The sequence below is a fragment of the Colias croceus genome, chromosome 20 (genome assembly GCF_905220415.1).
Source record: "Colias croceus chromosome 20, ilColCroc2.1".
NCBI lineage: Eukaryota > Metazoa > Arthropoda > Insecta > Lepidoptera > Pieridae > Colias > Colias croceus.
This window is the reverse complement of record NC_059556.1, coordinates 8,400,289-8,425,157: the sequence shown is the minus strand read 5'-3', so window position 1 is coordinate 8,425,157 and position 24,869 is coordinate 8,400,289. Positions and strand designations below refer to the sequence as shown.

General features: G+C 33.0%; 2 protein-coding genes across 6 annotated transcripts in view; one reads left to right on the top strand and one right to left on the bottom strand.

Moving 5' to 3' along the window:
- The window catches only part of LOC123701084 (protein split ends-like), a 49,747-nt gene extending 29,167 nt beyond the window's left edge, over positions 1-20,580 (bottom strand). For all 4 annotated transcript variants that reach the window (XM_045648509.1, XM_045648512.1, XM_045648510.1 and 1 more), the window contains exons 1-2: positions 20,367-20,580; positions 6,482-6,657 (exon numbers count right to left, since the gene is read on the bottom strand). In XM_045648509.1, the coding sequence (XP_045504465.1) occupies positions 6,482-6,657; positions 20,367-20,412 (222 nt within the window). In that variant the 5' untranslated portion in view covers positions 20,413-20,580. The remainder of the gene's footprint in view (positions 1-6,481; positions 6,658-20,366) is intronic.
- A 2,108-nt stretch (positions 20,581-22,688) lies between these two features.
- LOC123700663 overlaps positions 22,689-24,869 on the top strand; it is a 57,035-nt gene continuing 54,854 nt past the window's right edge. Inside the window, exon 1 of one of the 2 annotated variants that reach the window (XM_045647921.1) lies at positions 22,689-22,986. In XM_045647921.1, the coding sequence (XP_045503877.1) occupies positions 22,911-22,986 (76 nt within the window). In that variant the 5' untranslated portion in view covers positions 22,689-22,910. The remainder of the gene's footprint in view (positions 22,987-24,869) is intronic. The other variant, XM_045647923.1, reaches the window with a different exon arrangement.

Here is a 24,869-nt window from a genome sequence, read left to right as displayed (position 1 = left end):
CATGGTCAGTAAAATGTGATAATTGGTGCGCGTAATCAAGGCGCTAATTGGAGCCGCAGACGGCAACAATATGCAGTTACGAAACTCATCAATCGCCCGGTTTTCTAGAAAGAAAGCTGATCGAATTCAACCGTTTGTACTGTCTGTGGAATAATGAGATTTTGCCTGATGCACTTTGGTATTAATCAAATTGAAAATTCACTATAAAACATGCTAGTTATTAAAGGTCTTGATTGACCCAGTCTATATTTTCCAATTAAGTTTTTCTAAACGTGATCAAATTACGTTATAGCGACAAAGTAAGTACATCGACTTGAGTGAATGCACAATATTTTCTTCCCCATACTTATCGTCGATAGCGAACCGTGCTTTATCGTCGATAGCATATCTCGAATATCAATAAATAAAAGATAAACTTTATAACTTCTTGCATGTGCGTCGTGTTATTCTCGGGTTATAAATATAGCTATAAATTGGGGCATAAGTGCTAACTACTAAGTGTAAATAATTCTCGAATAATATACATACTCGATGACGTGACCGGGTCAACAAACCTGGATTCAAGGAATTGTATATAAACTAGCTACTCGTATTTATTGTTATATTTATGTTTATAATAAATTATTATTTTATATTAGATCCGTCGAACTACCTATATTATACATTTCAGTATTAAAAGCGTTTTAAGCGCCAGACAATATTTTTTATTTAACCAAAAGTCGGTAGGTACTATCGAAGAGGAAACCTTACACGTTTCATAAACATCTCTATAGTTGTGCTCTAAGATTCAATAAAATGACTACCCTATTTTCTTCTCAATCATTTTCTTCATCTGTACATCTATATATAGATTTATTTCTCAAAATATATCACAAATATCTATTCCAGAGCACGTCAAATGACCAGAAAGACTGCGGCTACCCTTGGCGCATTACTGACCCTTTACGTAACGCATATCTGCCGGTCTCCACAATCGTGACAACATTCCGCTGCACTGAGGTTATTGCATATTTAATAGACTAAATGGTGCATGTTTCCTTAACGACTTCATTATTATTGTGCTATAATTAAAATTGTACTGGGTTGTCAAGGTAGAGTAGTGTAGACTGCATCGTCCAAAATGTGACATGGACACCAAAACTTATAGAATGATGGTATAGTCGTAAAAATAGAATTGTTGTATTTACTGATTATTAGCATAAATTGTTTGCCTGCATTTTCATTACAACAATTATACGTATTATCCCTGCTACAATGATTTAAATAAATAGACAACCAGTCTGGTTTGTTGTCATTTCTTAATTAAAATGAGCCATTAAAAGATATTTTAAATCTAAACAAGCGTATAAGTTAAGAAAATGGCACGCCTACATTTTAGCTCTAAAGAGCTGGCCTTGGAGTCTCAAAGACAAAATTATTAACGCAACAGTTGACATAAAATAAGAGCATTTCTCCATTCAGAAACAACTAAGTCAAGGGTTCTTTTGCGGAGGAACGAGGCACGTCGTTTAATTGCCGCTTATGCAAGATAAATACGAGTGTTTTTAATATAGAGCTAGGTACGTAATATTTTGCAAATGAGACAATTAGGTCTTCTCCACTTATTGAACTAATTATTCTCCTGCCATGTGAAGCAAACAACAATATAAAGTATTAACATAATCACGACATTGGTAAAGACCTTCGTAACTAAATTGGAACTTACATCCATATATTCTATCTCATCTCATAGTGTCACGTTGAGCATTTATTATGGAGCATTAAGACTGTTGATTAGATTTTCAGGTGTAGAGAGCTTCATAAATTATCCCGTTTCAATTGGGAATTAACCTGTATTGCCAAGGTCGGTGATCCTCCTTCAGAAGGACATCCCTCTTCATTACTTCACTTGAGTCGAATGTTTTTCGGTTCAAGTATTTAATTGTACAATCTCGAAATTCTTTGCAACTGCCGCTACCTTCATCTATAATTAAGCTGAATAGTTTGTTTGTTTAAACGCGATAATCTCTGTAACAACTTGCAACGATTTCATAAATTCTGTCACCGTTGGATATGTAGGTGTACATGAATGCTAGGTTATATATTATGTACCACGGGCAAAGCCAGGGCACTAGTTCTTATATCATCTCCTACAAGATTAAGGAGATGTGTGATACTATGTATATGCACATGTGATGCGACACTGGACGTGTCAGATTTTACTATAATCGTATTAATTAATGGACTTAGGCTTACTGATTACATAACACTTCAGTCTAGGGCATTAAATCTGCGTTATAATGTCATTTTCATAGTCAATGTATCTTTCTGCTTTTCACACTGCATTAGATATATTTATATCTAGTAAACAAAACCGATATGATTTATTAACTTCCTTAGAAACAACGATAATATGTAATCGATGAGCTCCGAATAGACATGAAGTGTTTGGGTGAAAATGTTTTTCCCTTATTGTCTACTAGTGGTCCGCCCCGGCTTCGCCCGTGGTACATATTTCGCAATAAAAAGTAGCCTATGTCCTTTCTCGGGTATCAAAATATCTCCATACCAAATTTCATGCAAATTGGTTCAGCTGTTTAGGCGTGATTGAGTAACAGACAGACAGACAGAGTTACTTTCGCATTTATAATATGAGTATTGATGAAGTATTTTACATTTGTTTCACAAATTAATATTCATTAAAAGCATTGAGTATGGAGCTGATCGGCACCCTTTGATTAGTCCCCACAAACTTGCACAACGAACATGAAATCAGCCAGACTTATGCATCCAAAAACAATCAAGACATTTCAAAGTTAGAAAGCGTTTGGCGCCTAACAAATCGGGGCTAGCAAAATAACGGTGAATATTTCATTGCAGCCAGTGTTTTTTGTCAATGCGGACACATTACATCTCTATATTCTATAGAATACTAGCTGTCCCGGCAAACGTTGTTCTGCCTTACTCTTATCCCTAAGGTGTATGAAAAATAGATGTTAGCCGATTCTCTGAGTTTGTTTGTTTGAACGCACTAATCTTAGGAACTACTGATCAGATTTGAAAAATTATTTCGGTGTTAGATAGCCCATTTATTGAGGAAGGCTATAGGCTATATATTATCACCCTAAGGACAACAGGAGCGAAGCAATGCGGGTAAAACCGCAGGGCACAGCTAGTAGAGAATGTATAGGTCTATAGTTTTCCTCCGCAATACTGCTACGCTACTAATAAATTATCAGCCTTATCGACGATCTGCAGAATTCCATTCCATTCACCTATGATCTCACTGCAGTCATATTTGAACGTAATGGCCATTAAAACCGAAATGCTTCGTATATAATGAATGTAGAATTCCTTTGATAATTTTAATTGTTTCAGTTCCGGTTTCACGGTGACCTTGGTCTAGGTTTGTTTTAAATTTTAATGTAATAAAAGTAAGTTTTTGCCGGCTTGAACTATAAGAGGACACTTTATTGCGGAGTTCATCATCATATCTGTATAAATATGCTCATGTCATCAATAAATTATTGGTAAAAACACGAAAAGTATCTACTCTATTCAATAGATTGATTCTTGTGTCCCGCGTCAGGAATCAATACTTGGTCCATTCCCGTATTTTATACATTAAGTGCTTGTTTACACCACCGAAACTAGCGCCCCCCCAACATTTTATTTTTTTACTCCTAAACCAGATCAAATTTAAAAAATCTAGCTCGGTACTTTGCTAGTATATTACTTGTAGTATTTTTGGTATTACTTTTCATTATTTTGCATTCGGTAAATTAGGAGAAATTTTTTAAATTTGATCTGGTTAAGGAGTAAAAAAATAAAATGTTCGGTGGCGCTAGTTTCGGTGGTGTATGCCTCTTAATGATAATCGTTTTATATGGGCCATTTTCGAACGTTCCAAAACAAATAAAAACTTCTCAACGATCCCGTTAAACTTCAAGACCGTTCGACGCTACTATCGTAAATTGAAAAATGTAATTTACATAAACGCTTCCGTTTACTAAGTGTCGTCATCATCAAACCAATGAAGCGTGTAATTATTGATTATTCTAGAAGTCACTTACACAATCAGAAATATATAGAACTTATTAATAAACATACATTCTATAGCTACTATTTCTAGTTCAGGATACATCGCCCATTTTTGCAAGTGACTACTATCAAGCTGATTTTCCGTTTGTAGCTTTATTTTGATGAGACACCGAATAATTTCGTGTACGAAACTCTCGATTGTGGTAGCTAACAGAGATAACAAGGATAAAATTTTTTGATTTGATGGTTCTCAAATATTTATTACGCAATTTGTAGGACAATATGTCTGTTGAATTATATAAACATTAACTAAGTGAAAACAAAAAAATCTGCTTGTTAGTAATCATTTATGATGACCTCGTTATCGATACACTTTGGAAAGGGGGACTCTTTGAACAAACCATAGATTTTGTAGGACAAATATTTTTTCGAATAATTTAGGTAATTATCTTGAGATTGAACAAAAAAAATTCATTCAGTTAGTAATAAATATTTGAGAACCATCAAATCAAAAATTTTTATCCTTGTTATCTCTGTTAGCTACCACAATCGAGACTTTCGTACACGAAATTATTGGGCGTCTCATCAAAATAAAGCTACAAACGGAAAATTATCTTGATAGTAGTCACTTGCAAAAATGGGCGATGTATCCTGAACTATTCACTAAATGCTATCAAAATACTGGCATGACAAAATCCTGACGAAAGGAAAAGATAATACTACAAATAGCGGTAAACGCACATTGTGATAATACAAATGTAGATAACGCAATTTTTTGATCAGCAATTCGGTACCGATTAAAGAAATACCCCACAACATGATAAACGATCAACCCTGTATAATCGTATATAATCACACCGGTGTGTATTTTTATAATTTTATAACAAGCAACTCATGATTCTATCACATTTAATAGCTTCACTTTCCAATTTTCTAATTTTCACTATCGTACGTAAACGCTATATTATAACTAGAGTAGAGAAAGTTGCACTTTACTGTATACGCAAAGGCCGGTGATATTGTAATACTTGGCACAATGCACATTAATATAGATGCTATAGCATCTCGAATAGCGAACGAGTTACTTCGTCGTTGTATATAAAAAAAATCTAAAAATTTTAAGATAATTGTCGAGGTTGAGTTAGCTTGATGAACCAGTCCCACTTCAAAAGCTAAAATATAAAAATAAAAACAAATTTAGGTACGGTTAAATTTAACTAATATTATTGTAATCGTATTACTACTTTCAATATCCTACTTACTCGAATTTACATATTGTGAGGTACAAGCTTGAAGTATAACAATTTCAACACAGCCAAATTGAAAATTTATTCACGATCATATTAAAATTTATAACAGAACGCTTTATTTACCATTATGCATATTATACTTTTCCCTTCTCACCATAAAAGAGTTGAAAGCCGCAGTTTCCCATAGTACAATTCAATGATTAGAGCCAATTTAGGTGCTAATCTTTCCCTATAGGCCAAAATTATAGCCCATACGCATAATGCCGTGAAAAAATCTGCCCTCTTTCATCAGTTTATGTCAGATCTATATCACTATAATCATAATCTTGAAATCATACCAGAAAGTAAAAAAAATATGGTAAGTAGGTAAAGTAAAAGTTACAAATGACACCATAACATGGAAAAGTCTATCAATAAATTTTGGTAAGCCTGCGGCTCTACAAAATTGTAATCTTTTACGAACGGACCACCTCAAAAACATAGAAACTTACAAACAGCTATATTTCCCTATTCACCATGCATGTAACTGACAACTCAATGCCCATTGCATTTGAAGGAAATAAACGCATGTGATTAGTTACATATTGTATACCGGGTCAAAGGACACAAACGTATACCAGGGTCACTATCCTTTAACCTTTGCCTCTTAATTTTACTTCATTCACAAACTGGCCTTCTCTATAATACAAGACGTTTTGCGTGACACCTCAATACATTCGCACAAACATGCTGAATGTGCAAATCCGCGGCGTTACTCGCGTGATTCCCGGGTAAGAAGTATTCAAAGAATCATCTATTCATTCTTTATAATATTAGTACGTAGGCATTTGTGTCAAAGATTGAATACCTACTTAATTTTAATGGACATTAGCGACCCACTTCTGACAACCAAAACAATATACAAAGCACACGCCATAAGGCCAGTTTCTGAATGGAGAAAAAGAAAATATTTAAGCAGCATTTAAGCACAGTTTGATACGTTCTTAAATACTCAATTCAGGAACCGACCCGTAACCACGTAAAGGTGCTTTTCCACCAATAATGTGCGGGGATGTGTAGCCAGGAATGTGTTTGTAAATAACCACAATAGTATCGCTTCAAACTTCAATCTAAATGAAGCGATATGATTGGTTTAGTAACAAACACATTTCTCGCTACACATCATCGCACATTATTGGTTGAAAAGCACTAACTCCCCGTTCGTTGCTCACCTGTTGCCGCCTGTCGTCATCCCTCGCGCGCTGCTCCGCCTGCCGCTTCCGCCTGTCCTCGTCGCGCTTCTCGCGCTGCGCCTGCGCTGCGGCCGCGTGCGCGCGCAGCTCGTCCAGCCGCTTGCGCTGCTCGGCCTCGCGCCGCTCGCGCGCCAAACGCGCTCGGTCTAGGGCCTCTGGTGGGAAATTAGCTTTATTGAAATAACGTGGTCAAGTACATGTATGCTTATAAGCAGTAGAACAAGAAGTTTGTTTGAAAAAGCTAATCTCAAAAACTAGACGATTAACTATTAGATAATAATCATTACAGGTCATCTCGATAGATGTAGGAGAATATTCAAAAAACTTGTATTCGCAGAAAGATAAGATGTAATTTAATATGTAAAAATATGACATAATGCTTGATAATATTGAAATGGAGACAAATAAAACTGCTTTCACTTTTCATTGCATGCTTAGCGGAGTATTCTGAAGGATATGTCTAAAAAATAGATTGATTTTCGCAATACATTTTGGTAATTTTACTTTATTTACACAATTAGAAAAATAAATAATAATATGTAACTACTTATTTGTGTAGTATAAAATAATAGGATATTATTAATCAAAACACATGTAGAATCGATCGAAGCCAGTAAAAAGTAAAATATAATGTGATAGAAATCGACTGATGCAGGCCAACACCCAGAAATAAACACACAACACGATGAGTCGAAATTTCTAAGTAATAATTTTATGTAATCCGCTGATATAGCAATTTGAGCATATACGATTCTCACCATGATGTTAAACTTTTCAATTGAATATTAAACACATATACTTAGATAATATTCAGATTGAGCTATATATATTTTATCTAAATAATTAACTAATTTATGCATTCATGCATATTTGATGATAACCGGTCAAGATGAGTCACCACCAATTTAGAATTCCATAGACCACATGCTACTCTATTCCTTTTTTGCAGACACAATACCCACTCCATGGTTTTCTATTGACAAACATCGTGAAACAAACATTGGAAAGAAGTAAGAATGCGAGTCGAACATGTTATAAGAAATCATACAAGGCGTTGTTACATAAGCACTGATATGCATTACGAATGCAACGTCTCGAGGGTGGTACAAAACGTTGGAAACCACAAAAGTACTCCATGCAAATGGAAAGAAATGTCAATGGTTCGGATAAAGGTGCGTTTAGATTGTCGATCGATCATTTTAGACTGCATTTTGCGATACACATCGTTTAGACTGCGTGTGACTACTGGTTACTGTTTGTGAAAAGTAAAAAAAAAATAGCATGTTTGAAATCTACTCTAAAATTGATATCACTGATATTCTTCATATTCTATATAATATATAATTCATTTCTTATGTAATAAATTATATAATTCATTTCATCATCACATCATTTCATCATTTCATTTCATTCATCATTTCATCATTTCATCACAAAAGTGACATGCAGAAGAAAGTTACCGATATACAACTGTATTTACTCTTCAATGAAATATTATGATAAAATTAAAATGTATTAAAATTGGAGCAATGAATCAAGAGAAACAACCAATAAATCGGATCGCGTTCACTCAACAGCAAAATTGCAATAAGCACCCGAAATTCATGATACACGAAATATCCATCACAAATTTTATACGGATAAAAATAAACGATACGAATCCACAATAGTTAATAGTTGCCCAAATCGGACAATTTTACTTTCCTCCGTTCTAACGTCGTAACGGTCCATTTTAAAAATAATTTTTATTACTCGTTACGAATCGAGCTGCATTCGGCGCACGAGTGAAAGTGGTCATAAACTTGAATTATAAATTGAATTTTATTAAATGATACGAAATGGAAATGTATACAAATTGCCACTTTTCGAAATTATCTTTAGGTACTCGTGCGAAGTAACTTCTGCGGTGGGTATTTTTTTACCGTTGCATTCATTGACGATAAATAAAAAACAAAACGGCATGAAATTAAAAGTTGAAAGGTATGTAAGAAAAGAAACTTGTTAAATTGAGATTATTATCAATTTTCCGTTCATTATTTTATGTAAACGAATTATCAGACTTGCTTCAGAAATGGCAGTAAAATTAAAAACATAAAATTCACGATTTGTTTTTAAATTTATTATTTAACACGTTCACATTTCTAAACTGCTTTTCTTTCTCTACCTACATTTCTTTTTATTCTGAATAATAACGATCCAATCTAGACCTAGACAGGAGAGCTCTTGCCCTCAATGAAACGATTAAAGCTAATTCAAGTGAATTCACAATAACATCCTTAATTATACTAGGACAATTATTTTTAGACAAAAACTTTTACCTCGGATCTTCGCAAAAACCAGCCAATTTGCCAGCTATACCTAAAGTTGTCTTCAATATTTGTCAGCATTTTCAAAGTCATGTAGAAACAAACTATTTACTCGTAACTTCAACTTTCCAATACAAAATATGCCTTAGCGTGTATAAGACGCATTCAATTAAACTATCTCAGACGTCTGGTCTGACCCATCATAGTAATTTGGCCCTTAACGACTGTATGACCTAGATCCTAACTACGCTTGAGGTGATCGCTCAGTGGCAATGAATGGGGAAACTATTCCCTATTGTAAATGATTCAAAGGAGCTATAACTACCACGTTGGGGAAATTAATAAATCATACTGTAACTGGTGTGACAAATACAGTGACAAATCTAGGCGTATTTTCAGGGAAGCTTTTTGGAACGAATACGTCAGAAAAAGCCTGTTTGTGGAATATTTGTATTCTTTGAAGTAAATGATGATCTATTTAGCCCTATCCGAACTATATACGCAATAGCTATTTTGTATGACATGAGCAAGAAAATAACGTAGACGAATTCAGACGTTATATCTACTGAACGGGACATTTTCTTAAATGATTGTTTCTTAGTTAAATAAAATCGATGTTCATCTATCTTAAAAGTAACACGTATAACTTATTTCCAATTGTCATCATTTACGGTAATAGCTTTCTGATAGAACCGCGCACAGGACACAGGAACCAAAGCCAATTTATGGTCTCCACGATTCCAATTTTTTTAATATTTTCTTCCAAGCATTTCCGTGTTTAAGCAAAGGCGGTATGAATAATGTTAACGTGTATTGATCACCTACGCACGCAGGGGGAATGAGAAATGTGGATTGTAGAGGTCGTATTGACATGCCAGAGTTATGTCGGAATATTTTTGAGTGCTATGGTAATGTGGTGCTCGGATTGCTATGTAGGATTGATATATTGGCCATTTCTTGTATCGTTTGTAAAGCTTATGGTGCAATGGAGGCTATCAGTTATTGGCGGATTTTGCATGAATAAAAAAGTTTAGTGTTTATCTATTCAGAAGGAGTACCTTTTGAAACTTAACTCGGATCAGCTGATTACGTTAAATGTTTGATTATTTTTACGAGGATGTTAAAAGTAACAAACAATGGAGCTTACATATTAATATTGATATTCTTCTTAGCTTTCAAGATTCTCCACTCATCCCAGAAGCGTTTGTCAAATTGTTTCCATTCCAAACAGCCATTACATGAATCTTTCGAACCGATACAATGAATGAAGGAATGTCTCGCTATTCATTGAACGTATAAATACATCTATTGACTACAATCTAGAAGGTAAACAAACAATGGGTCACAAAAGTGGTATTTCTTAGCGTATTAATCTTTGGATTCTTACCTTGCATCTTATAAAACATTTCATCGAAGTATTACTATATGGATAATACACAGGTGTTTTGTAATCATAGATCTTGTTGCATTTTCGTGATTTGTGTGGAAATTTCTAGAAAAAAACACTAAAAGTAGGAAATTCTGTAAATAATTATATCAACATGTTCCATGTTTGATTATTAACATTCTACAATGTTATATCGTTCGAATGCGTTACCAGCATTAAATAAACAGCATTTAAAGTTAATTACCTTTCTCTACGAAAAACTAGGGTAGATAGCATCGCGAAAGTTTAATTACCTACTACCAACGAAGTCAAATACACAGGTGGAGTACTAGCGTATTTTACTTAAGATCCAGGCTGAGGTCTCATCACACATTTATTGAAACGCCACAGGAATTCAGGTCAAAGCAAGCGAGCGTGCAAAACGCCTGAGGATCGAGGCTTCAAGAGAACATCTGATATTGACGTCAGGTGACACGCGTTTACTTGCTCTGCTTAAAATTGAAAGCAATTTATTTGTTGCTACGTACGTAATACGAGTATGTATGTACCTACCTACCACACGGTATTCTATATCAGATTCAAAGTAACAAGGTTTTTAAAATATAAAGATGCTATTAATTGAGAAAAGGTTTCCCATTGTTTCAGAGCACTACGTCTGACGCTCTTAAAACATTTAAAAAATATTAATTTCGCTATACACAGAAAAACACGGTTTTAAAATAGATTCTTATTGTATTTAGGCGTCGCGTGTATAGCATGCAAAATATAAATCAAACAGCCATTCCCCGCAGCTTATCGCAAACTGGATGACTGGCGATCTTGTGGGATGCTGCAAGCTGTCGTTGTCGTTGAACCGGACAAAAAGTGCACCTGGTCGAAATGGCTAGACTCGCCGTCGTCTGGTGAAGTTTATAATTTTGTACTGCGTTTTTAAACTTCCAATGTGTTCATTGTAATAATACTTTCGATGGCAGCTTCGTGGCTTGCGTTTAAACTGAATTTTAAAAAGGAGGAGGATATTTGTCTGCATTTTTTTGAAGTTTGATGTATTGTATTACAATAACTCAAAGAAATTCATTTCTAAAAATGATATTATCTAATTTTCAAGTAGTCACATAAAAGATTATGTAATGCTATCTATCTACTTATTTTATTATTCAATAGAAATCGATAGCTATTCCAGTTTTATTATCTATCAGCTGTTATAATATTGCTGTTAGGATATGAGATTGTAAATATTTTAAAGCTCGCTAGTATGAAGTAGGTACCTAACCTAGTAGGTAGAAAACGTTACATAAATAAGCGTCATCAACTAGGTAATCTGCTATTAAAAACTCGGACATCAAGAATTATATTTGCACACCCAATCAATGGGTAGAATGTGTTAGCCACATAATATTGTAATTTAACCTTTTGAACGCCAATGACATCTATATATGTCATGCGGAATCGTACCCTGTGCGCCAACGACACCTATACATGCCAAGAAACAGATCATAGATAAATACAAAATAAACATATTAAACCTTTACTTTTACGTGTTTTATTTATACAGTTTATGAACTGAATCCCCAGTTATTACATAATTGTACACAGTAAACAAAATTGCCAAGTAGTTATTCAAATATTTGATGACAAAAAATAACTTAATTAATGGCTAAAAAAGCATGTTCTCTCGCGCCAATGACATGTATACGTGCCTACTAGTGATGTAGTGTAATATTCAAGTAACTTCATTAAAATTTCAGCGAAATTACTCTAATTCGCTTAATTTTTGTAATAACTACAAAAAAAATATATAAGCTTAGTCACTGAGAAAAAAGGTAAAAACTACATTCTTTGGTATAATACCATATTGTCTATATTGTGGATATTGTTGATTTGAATATTTTCCTTTTCGCCAATCATGCGCATCCCTAGCACAGTATCGATATGCAATCCCTTCTGCGCCATTGACATGAATAGATGTCGGACTGGTGACGTCGTAAGCGCGTGCCGTGTTGTTAAGTGCGGAAAGTTGTAAAAATATTTTATCGAGTAGGTATCTACCAATATTATAATCAAATAAGTACAAGGCTATTAATGAGCATAATAATTATATAGATAGGTAGGTAAATGCAAGGCTGTTAATGAACATAATGATTATATACAATTGTTGATTTTTTATTATTTTTTATTTTATCGTCACAAACACAATGTATGCGTTCTAGCATAATATTTATTGTCCATGTAATGATAAAAATTCGCTTAGGTCCAAAATGTATAAATATCTCTAAAAATCTGTAGGTACTTACCTATTTAGCAGTTTTCAAAATTTATTACCTAATAAGTCTAATCAGTGCCTTTATTAGAATATTCTTATGATACAAATTGTCGCTATGTCATATCAAAATATGGTAATTGACCTAAATACCTAGGTACCTACATATAATTAGTATTTGTAAAAACTCAAGTATTAAACTAAATGATTGGAAAATAAATATGTAGTTTTAATGCAATTCCCTTTATTTAAAGGTAATAGTTGTTTTGATATTTACAAATAAACACTCCACAATAATACCTATAGTTCATATAAACTTAATAAATAAACTCGATAAGTTATAATAATATACAGCTACACATCCCTAATCAGAAGCGAGAGATTATAAAAAAAAGGATGGTTGCCCGCGCCATTGGCATGTATACATGCCAATGGGGCGTAACTGATAGAGAATAGTGCTGTAACTTGCTGCAATTTTATATGTATTTTTGTATCTCAAAAGGTTGATTTTTTTTGTTGATAGTTGCTATAAATGTGGTCTTAAGTTTTTACAGTAGGAGATGAGGTTAAATAAATATTATTTTTGTGTTATAAGCTGTTTATTCAAATATTCAGACGTGAATTATTATGTTTATCGATAACATTTTGGAATCCCTACTATTTTCAAGGTTATCTCATTGAATTTGTGGCTTGGCGTGGAGGGCACGGCGATGCGTTTTTGCTCTGGCGGTCAAAAGGTTAAAGATCTATAATTTGTACTACATTCTTGCAAATAAATATAATTTGAATTTGAATAAAAGGCAGATAAACATAGTAAAACTCCACCTAAACATGGACGGTTGTTTTCAAAAACAATTCCAATGTATAAAACAGTTTATCGCTATCAAAATAAGACGCAAAACTCGAGATAACACGCCAAGTCCATAGATATACCAATAACAAGTGATATGCTTTCACAGATATATTAATTTAAAGGCTATTTGAATGATAATACTCATTTACCGATTACTTTATTGAATAAAGAAGATTAACTATGGAGTTTCTTACCGGTTCTTCTCCATAGATACTGCTTTCCGAATCGGTGGTAAATGTTAAGAATATGTTATGACGATTCAAAAGTGCTTCTAGAAGAAGTCTAATTGAATAAATAAATGTTTTAGTTTGAGTTTGAATGACTAATAGAGATGCATATATGCACCAACTAAAAATGCATACAGGAATTTTTAGAGGTGACATGTTATAGTTAAGGTGTGAAATAATTAATTTTTGTTTTAAAAAATTGATAATAACTCAGAGCGTAAATCGCCTGTATTAAATTTCATCGCAATCGGTCCACCATATGGCCGTGAAAGCTTTACAGATACAGGGTTACTATCGGAATAACGATGTGATTTTATATTGTTCAATAACGTTTTGTAAAAATAAAAAAGAGCGAGTGTGCCGAGCACACGTGTCAGAAGTGTAACTTCTTTGGCAAGGTTCAAAGATACCAAAATCATCACCTTACTCCACGACGTGACGGTATTGCCATGATGCGACCTTGAAATTTTACTCCCAACGCGCCTAAAGAAATTCCACTTCAAAAATATCATCTTATTATTACTGTTTGATAATACAAGTCGTATCGAATATTTTATTGAATCTAGTTAAAACTGACCCAGGTACTGCTAGTCCAAGAATGATTGAGGACAACAAGATAATACTTTAGTATTACAAGTAGAGCATTCAAAGAGCTCGTAAAAGTCTACGTGCTGGATAAATTCAATGAGATAATTCATAAAATATGAAATTATCTCATTTGAAACTTAAAAGTAGAGGACGGTAGGAGTTAATTTAGATTTTCGAAATTATCCTGAATCAGTTATTTAAAATTGCGTTAACATGCCTTACTTTTATGTTTTAGCTGCATTCATAAAACATTGAAATAATCATCAGAATAAAAACCTACATAGGTAGTTACCTAACTTCATCGAAACAAACATGCATAGATATGACCGACTGCATCACAGCTGCACCTAAGCCCTTACGATACAAAATGTTCATTTCTCTCGTCCCAATAAGGGCAATCAGAATGCCCTACAAACAATTTTAAATTCTTGCAAGACTCGCAGATAACTGTAAAACAATTCAAGGCAAGCCGGTCGTCGATGTCGATTCAAGTTATTTATTTTAGAGTCTGACGCAATTTCATATAAGATAATCCGTGGGTTCACATCAATATGCAGAGCCTAGCGTTTCCCCATCCGACCAAGTTTCCGAGACACCTAATTGACACCCACACAGACCGTCACCTCTATCTCCACGTAATAAGGATCAAATTATACAAAAACCAACAGAGATGCTAATTAAATTCCGACTCTGGACACCTGCGATAGAGTTCGCTTTAGCGAATCGCACGCCCAGTTGATTGAACCCACGGCAAGGTCACATTACCGCACAAGAAATTGTCATTTTCATAAAGTTAATGTTTTATTATTGGCCATCGTACTGAAACGAGATTTGCATTGTCCAGACAATGTATAGCTAACACAAATTTACAATAAAATTCAATGCAAGTTTTTAAACATAATGTTAATCTCTGCAGACAAGACTATAGAAGTACTAGGTACCTACATATTTGATAAATGTTATAAACCTACCTAACTCTCCGTTCTGCTCCAAGAGACTCAAACTGTCATTAATAATTCCCTAATTAAACATGCTAACTGGGTGCAAATTTCCAAAGCAACCAACCCAAGTCATTCTTAAAGTTTATAAATTAAAATAATAGCCAAAAGTACTAGTAATCCTTGTATAATTTGATATTTTTGGTTTTATGGCATTCAAATACTTTATAATTAATATAAATTTATAAAGAATAGAAAAAAATCGATCCTTACATACTTCATACATCATCCATAGAATATAAATACGACTATAAATGCTCAATAACTAAATCATAGGAATGTTAAACTCGGTGCTCGAAAGTGAATCAATGAAGCCGATCTTGATAACGGTTCAAGGTCACATCTTAAGATGGAAATAGAATACGTACAAAAGGCCACGCTGAGGCTTTTTCTAGTCTCCACGGTTATGCGCTTACGGGGTAAAATTATTATTTGTAAGAAAGAAAAACAAATGATTAAGTATTCCATAGAAAGTGTGACACAAAAATAAACAACAAACAAGATTAAGAAAGCAACAATAAATCTTTTTTGAGAAATAAATGTCTTAAACCGTAAAACCAAATAAAAAAAAATCAATTTAATAATAGACCGTGTGTTCCAAACTACCGCCAAAAACATATTCCTATTCTCAAATGTTGAATCAATTATAGAATCATGATTGTCATTACCATGAATATTGTAGCGGTAGGACCAGCTTTGAGGACGTCTCAAGTATCGCTTTAATATTTAAATTTTAGAAGGAAGGAAAGACCCAACCACCAGATATCGACATTCAATCCTATTCATATTTTTAGACGCATATTACCCAGGTAATACGCCCATAATTTGGCTAAAAGAATATAACTAAGTCTATAAAAGCGGGGTATGATATTCGTGAATAAAACCTCTGATAGAAGTCAAATATAACCTAACCTAACCTAACTAACATTCAGCAATATCACTCCAATTTACATCAAAACAGAAAGGGTAAAAGGAGGCTTCCACAAAATTCCCTAATTTCAAATATTTCACGCGTGATTTCAGAATCTCGATAACACGCAAGGCAATAATATATTCAACATCAATCGATGCAGTATACAAAGGTCAACGCGCCGCTATATAAGGACCAGCCAAGAAATCTCAAGTACGTAGGCTTCATCTACGATGCATAGATAAATAATGACTCTATTGCCAATGCATGCCCTTGTCTTTTATTTTGTATCACACTAGCCCGCGGCTTCGCTCGTGGTATTAGGACGGAAAAGAAAAAGTTTAATAAGTTGGATATTTTTATGCAAAATTTCATCAAGATTCCGTCAGCCCTTTTTACGTAAATGACCTGTTCCTATCTCTCATTATCTGCAGTTTTTGCAGCAAAAAATAACGACTTCTGTGCATAACCAGCGTTACAAAAAAGAGGGTACGTACCCTGAATTGGGAACAATAATATTAGGACAAAAATATGCATATTTTTGAATACCTACCAAGATTAGAAAAATTGTATTCACGAGTTTAATTTCGAATTGCCTAAATTTAAAATATGTTTAGTCATAGTTATAAATTATGCATAGTGTCAATACGACTTTCTGTGTAAGAAGAACTAAGAAATTGTGCAGCGTTTAGTTAAGATTTCTATTCTATTGAGAAATGATTGTTTGAGACTGACACTTTTTGCGGGTGTTTCAATAAAAATAATGTGGTGATATCAATGGAAACTGATTGAACTTTTCAGTTATATTTTAATAATATTTAATAACAGAAATACTGGCCTAAATTCATAGTATTTATTAGTAATTTATATGACAGAATAATTAATAAATAAGTGAATGTAAAATTGGATGTAGTAAAAACCATGAAAATGGATAATCAATATGGAAATTGAATAAATTACTATCGTTCGTCAGACCTACCAACTAGGTATTATGTTGTTGTACACAAAAATTTTGGGAAGATTCTACCAAGTTACAAACATTTTGTTATATGTTTATTTATTTATTTATGTAATTTGTAATTTAATAATGGGTACTAATCTGAATAAAATTTTACAGATTGTTTTTTTTTATGCAATAGGAGGCAACAGAGCAGACGCGTCACCTAGTGGTAAGTGCTCCACGTCGCCCATATGTACCCACAGTGCCAGATACATTGTGAGTATGTTGCCGGCCTTTCAGGTAGGAATAATTCTGCTGCCATATTAGGAAAGGGGATGGGGGGAAGGAATGTTTAAATGTTTATTTAAACATGACTTTTTGATTGCGACAAACATGAAACATCTTAGTTATCTTACATTGCGACACACATGAAACATGAACTCAAATAAGTGGCAATTAACAACATATTTATTAAATTAATCATTACACGTACATAAACCCAAATATGTAGTACATAACTATTCAGACTAATTAAGCATTTGCACAGTATGACATGTACACTGTAATAATTATCGTAACATTCTACAAGTGACAGTCACTACTTACTAGTATAGCAAAGATATATGAATGATCAAAAGGCATTTACTGTATAGACTACTCATTAATTATTAAAAGTATTATTATCTATACTAATATTATAACGCTGAAGAGTTTGTTTGTTTGTTTGAACGCGCTAATCTCTTGAACTACTTGTCCGATTTGAAAAATTATTTCGGTGTTAGATGGCCCATTTATCGAGAAAGGCTATAGGCTATATATATCATCACGCTAAGACCAACAGGAGCAGAGCAATGCGGGTGAAACCGCGGGGAACGGCTAGTTTATAATATAATTGCTTTAAAGAGCCTATATATATTATATTTAAAAGGCTTTCTATTTATCCAAACTCGGCAGTGCATATTGACAGATAATTCAGTTTTATTCCTATTTAAAATTCAAGTAAAATAATTAAAAACATTTTATATTCTACAGAAATCAGCTATATATACTGACAATCAAAGCCTGATCAATATGAACCATACGAGACACTCACATTTGGAATTCACAGCACATAAACAAAATTAAGGAATAAGTAAATTTCTGAAAACTAAAATTAAAGTTTAATTTGGAATTATTTGAAAATTCCAACATTATAATTTAGCATAAAATTACCATAAATTAGAGAGCTTCTTTGGCTAAATTTATTTGTACAGCCCACACATTGACTCATAGTTCTAATAAGGTGTTTGTGCATGGGTGTGTCAAACCTTCAAACATTTATAAATATAGTTAATAAATTATTTTAATTTTAAACATAATTCACTAGAATGTGGCTTGCCTTGTATAAGAAAATCATTGAATATTTCCAGAAAAATCAGTTATTAATAGAGGCATGACAATTTTTCTAAAATTATAATAACACCAATGAATATGTAACTAATTTGTAAAGTGAAAATATTAATCTATCCTATTATACTAGCCAACGAGTTTGTTCTTGCATGCTCATCTCCAGAACAACATGTCTGATTTGAAGAATTAGTGTTCAGTGTTAGAGTGAATTTAGTTTTAATTTATGTTAACTAACTATCTACAATAAACGTTAATCTAAAAAATAGTATATCATCCGTTAATCATCTGTAAAATGTTATTTAAAAACATTATCTACAAATAGCCATGTGCTTATTTTTACTTAAACTCTAATAACTATTATAGGCCATCTCTATTTAGATTCTAGAACATTTTAATTTATTAATATTATAAATGCGAAAGTAACTCTGTCTGTCTGTCTGTTACTCAATCACACCTTAACAACTGAACCAATTTGCATGAAATTTGGTATAGAGATATTTTGATAACCGAGAAAGGACATAGGATAGGTTTTATCCTGGAAATCCCAGGGGAACGGGAACTATGCTGGTTTTTCTTTGACTGCACGGGCGATGCTGCGGGTGGAAAGCTAGTTTACTATATATTTCATACAAATAGAGTTATTATCTATGTGACTAACATTTCAATTAAAATTGTGAAAGAGTTAATTTTTTTTTTGTATAATGTAGACTAAAGCTACAATTTTGCACAAAAATTATGATTATCAAGGTATATTAGGATTTTTTTGTATATCTGTATGTTAATTGATTATTAACAACCAATATTATTCTGTTCAATTGATAAATATTCGCACAGAACGAAAATAAGACGAGGTCGAGTCAAGTCAGTGATGTCATACCTTTAAATATTTAGTTGTAAACAGAAATATATGGCTATTCATTCAGTAATAAGTTGGATGACTTTAACTTAATTGTATTCTTAATACAGAGAGTATGTCGTCCAAGAATAAATTATTCTGCGCTAAATCTTGCAAATTATCAGTTGCACCAAATTGCATGTCCTTCATCTGTTATCTAGTTTCTTTGTTTAGCCCACAATATAGATAAAAAGTTTATGGTCTTAATAAGTAATGATTATATTTAGATTGTGTCATAGAATATTTGGAAGCTTAATAATTTATAAATCTGCATTGGGCATGTGTTTAATTCCATTGTAATGATGGAGTAGTTATTACTTTTTGTGCCTCCACATTACTTTCAATATTTAATGCCTCAGCCCCCGGAATCACAGACACCATAGAAAATCTATTGTGCCGTGGTCTCATTGGGCCGCTAGGTGGTCAATGGGTTAATAGAATATTAAAAGTATTGAAGTAAGTATCAAGAATGTTTTACAAACACTAGATAAAGATATGTAACATCATTTTCACGAAGAAATGGTGAAGATAATGATAAATATTGGCGAATTCCTTGTACAAAATTAATATCATCTTCACCTGTGTACATGCATGCACTTGCATATACACATATAAGTATATAGTTGATAAAAAATTTGATAAGATAATCTAAAAAGCAAATAAATTTATGTACCTTCGCGAAAATACAGCACACGAATATTCAATTACGTCAGACTATCGTTTGATAATGAAACTTATGACGAAATATCTACATGAAAACGACATATGAACCGAATTAAACGGTAACTATGCAAGGAATCCGGTAAAATTGCACCATCGGTAACCAAATATTTGGAGGTCCGGTACCCCCTACGTTCATGGCGCATTCCTGCGCACTTCTCGTCGTCTGGTAGCCGTTTCGCTAATTATAGAACATACCACGACGTCAAAAGACGTCCAAATGCAGATGAAAAACAAAACATCGGCTTGCGTCGGCCACAACCCACTGCGGACGTTCTCGAAAGCTGTGCACGAATTCACTACGTGGGGCCACGACGCGGTTTAGGGTTAGACGGTTTTGATCACATTTCACACTAAAACGGCACATATCGATTTTAAAAACACACAATACCTTTACTTTCAGCTTTTTCCGTAATATCTTTCACGTCATCAACCATCTTGCTCGATGACAGTCACTCACTGTTCACTTTTTTATTCGAACATATTTCGAAAACTCATACTTCGTTCACTATTTTCAGCCAGACGGCCAGCTAGCGATCTATACAACAGCGCTTCGTTCCGTTCACTGCCAACGACGTTTGGACGGCGAGTGGCAAACAAATGTCATTAAAAAGAAAATGGCGTCAATAAAAACTTTTTATTATCTTCGGTCATGTAACATGTTATATGTACAAGCATTTAGCTTGAATTAATTATTTTTTGTATTATTTCCATCCATCATAACGAATCGCAAATGTGAGGTAGTAAAATAATCAAAAATTGGTTTTAAAATAAATAAAAAAAATACAATAAATTAAAAGTTATGAATAATGACAGCATACATATGTCAATGTCACACGTGGTATATATTATCTGTTGATTAATAAATTAAATCAAGCAACTAAACAAATAAGTATTTTTGAGGATTAATTTAAATTGACATCAAAAATAATTTACAATAATTAGTGTTCCAATTTAATTTAAAAACACAAAATTTTTAATAAACATAGGTGTCACAGAGACATCTGTCTTTTAAAAAATAAAACTTGTTTCAAAACAGCGCCACCTATATTGATGTAGTAAAACTTTAATATTGGGTAGTACGGAGAATAAAATAAAGGATGGCGCTATATTTAATGCTGTCACGAAGTAACGAACCCAAACGAACCGCTATTTTAATCATTCAAAATTTCCTAAAAAATTCTTTAACTTTTTGGTGGTAGTATGCAGTCTCAATTTATTAATCCGACATTTTTTCTTAAAATGCTTTTATCCCTGATATCTGACTTTCGCACTTATAATAGCTCATATAAAATATTATGTGCTTCTGTATATTATATATTATTATAACTTACCTATATGAATAAGATCATGAATACCTATCTATTATTTACATTTACCCTAATATTTCCGTTGGCGCTTTTTGAATAAAAAATTTCTATATAAATTATGATGTTAGTGTAGATTTAGGACAATAATTTTCATTGCTACAAAAAAATCTATTAAACTTGGAAAACGTAGGTATAACGGTATAAGTACTTGTTTTTAAATTTTTAATGATATTAGATTTTGCCAATATGGGAAAATGTAAGCAAACATAACTTCGGCGTAGGTAATAACATTTATTAACACACTCGAAAGACACAAGAATTAAGTTGTATGTATGGTGTATTATCCATTCTTCTCTGCGCAGTTTTAATTTATCTAGTACTAGTGGTCCGCCCCGGCTTCGCCCGTGGTACATATATTTTCGCAATAAAAGGTAGCCTATGTCCTTTCTCGGTTATCAAAATATCTCCATACCAAATTTCATGCAAATTGGTTCAGTAGTTTAGTCGTGATTGAGTAACAGACAGACAGACAGAGTTACTTTCGCATTTATAAGTATACCTAGATGTTGAAGAAAGATATCTGTTTGTTAATAACTAAATAATTATTAAATGCCGGCATTTAATAAAGAGCCTAGGCGATCAACGAAACGGCTAACTTAGGTACTATTTTACTGCGACATACATAATATAGGTATATACATAATATTAAAATACGTATCTATAAACACAATCACTTGTACACAGAACATCACTATGACTTTATTTCAGGCGAAAGTTTACTTTCTGACATGAATTTAAATAATGACTCGTTTCATTCTGCAAGGAGAATGTCGAATCTAAATAATGTTTTGATGTGTTTTGTTGATTAAATTTTATGATCGTCAAGTGCAATCTAAAAGCTCTCAGATAAGTTTTCACATTAGGTACGCAGTAGCTTTGCATGTATGATTTGTAATAATTATGAAAAGGAAACATCACTAGATACCTACATAGTATAAAACAATGGCAACGGATTTTGATAAGGTTTTTTTAATAGATAGATTCTAGATATTTTCCACAAAGCGAGCGAAGCTGCGTGCGAAAAGCATGAGTCAAGACTCAAGAGTCATGTCTATTGAAAACTGAAAAATGAAAATATCAACGTGGTCAATCAAAGTGACCATATAATTATTACCACACGTAAATATACGTCATAGTTCAATGTTAATTTGCAATTGCTAGTTTTCCAATCTGTTTTAACAGCGACGAAATTTTATCACGCACTGTGAATGTCTGTACTAACCTGTTCAATTCTATTGCTCATTCAGTTATTCGCTTTTCATTATAATTAGATTACTTTTAAATCGGTCGAGTAACAGGTCCGCTTACGATACGCGCACCTGAGTTGCGCTGCCCACCAAAGCAAGCATGCAGTTGACGTTTGACTTTCGAACGAAACTGTAGATAAAAAAAAAAGTAAGCGCGTTCGTCATACATTTCGGCGGGATTTTTGACAGTTCGATTTTTTTACTGAATTTTCTTTGTGAATATTTTTCGTGTGTGATAAAAAATGTTGACTAGTTATCGTTTTTGATAAAGTCAAAATACTTTTAGCGTCGTAATGAAATAGTTGTGTTAATAAGTGAATGTGCTATTGGATTTTAAAAATGAAGCTCACTCGGTGCTTAATTGGAGCAATTATTTGCCTGTTTGCCATGATAGGTAAGTACAATTAATAAAAAAAAACCTTACATATATTTGTTCACTTATTTTTCAGTGTATTTTATCGGTATAAATAACAAACATTAACTTGATTTTGAGTCTTGACTCTTGATAAAATATCATCAATTGAACTGTAGGTAGGTACTTACCTATTAATTAGTACTTAATTAATATTTGGCTTTCTACCAAAAGAGGTTTTCCTTGTTGAGTTACGTTCTTAATTCGGTAACTATACATTATCGTATTTAATCGAATTCAAGTGTAATCACTATGTTTTGAGGGTAAGGTCGCGCGTATCCGTATTCGTACACTGTTTACGGTTTATTTAAATAAAAACATTACTTACATATAATTTATACAATATAATACTACTTTTTATTATACGTTACGGTATGGTTGGTATCTCTTCAGTTTGCAACACAGAAGGACGTTAGTTATCACACGAAAAATCTATGAATAAAAATAAAAATATATGAAAATGTTAAAAATATACCTACCTAGGTATCGTCTGACTTAATTCGATTGTTTAGGTACTAGATTGTGCATTTTCAATTTTAAACGAAGGCACGTAAGTGCATACTTATATACCTAGGTACCTAAGTAAAATGGAAAATATGAAAGAAAATCTTTTTTATAAATGTGAAAATGTGTTTATATTTAGTTAGGTATAAACTCTAGATAATATAAAATATTTGCGATATCGAAGCTATATCGAAGCTATATAGAACTAACCAGTAGTACCTACCCTATTTTTTATAATTAAAAAAACATAGGTATATAAATGAGAATAACAACAAACCGAAATTGAGAGCAAAAACCTGTAGAATCAAATCATTATGCATTCGAGAGAAAATTAATATTTTAAAGCAAAATATTGTAGTGACACATTGAATCTTCAATTTAGTTTTGTTTAGTAGAACACTATAAATAACGCTAACTTGACAGATGCAAAATACATAATATCAGTCAGCCATTAACATAGCAGCTGTTGCTTAGAAGGTTCCTATTTAAATATTGATTTCGTATTTCTGAAGAAAGTCGTTCGGAAAATTACTATACCTATAGGTACCTACTAACGTTTATCATATACCTATAACCTAACCCTGCTAAGCTTTCCGCCCGCGGCTTCGTCCGCTTTGTCTAAAACCTATGAAATCATATACTAAAACCTTCCTCTTGAATCACTATATCTATATACAAAAAAACCGCATCAAAATCCGTTGCGTACCTAGTTTTAAAGAATATAGAAAATATCGCAACAATAATTCGTTCTACATAAATAGATGTTTATTTTTGTGCCAAAAATCTATCAATGAACCATGTGTAAAATATATTCATACCTAGGTCCTAGTCGAGTAAACGGTCAACAGTCGACATCACACGAAAACCGGATATTTATTATAATATTATGTATTTACATATTAAATACTATCTTATATAAGCTCATAAAGCATATCATAGACTTTCCAAATTCCATCATAAATAAGTCATTTTAAAATTATTTGTTTTCGTATTTGGACATATTACTTTCGCGTAGTAGAAAGCTGTCCTATAGGTATAGTAACGAATGGATTCCGGTTGAGTTATCTTTAAAACGTCATCGGAAATTGCTTAGCAGGAAAATTAACAGCGTAATGAGTAAAAGCTGTCTTGGCAATACCACAAAATAGAGAGTTGTGGTTGTGGTATATGGGCTTTCTGGGCTATTTTTATAAGGTTGTATATTTTTTTTAAGAAGGGATAAACTTTTCAATGGAAATAAGGAAGTTAGTTAAGATATATACTGCGTGTTGAAGCTTGTGGCTTAAAGCCACAGCTTGTGGCTGTGTGTGGCTTGTGGCTTAAAGCTACAAGCTTCAACACGCAGTATCGATTACGGGCAA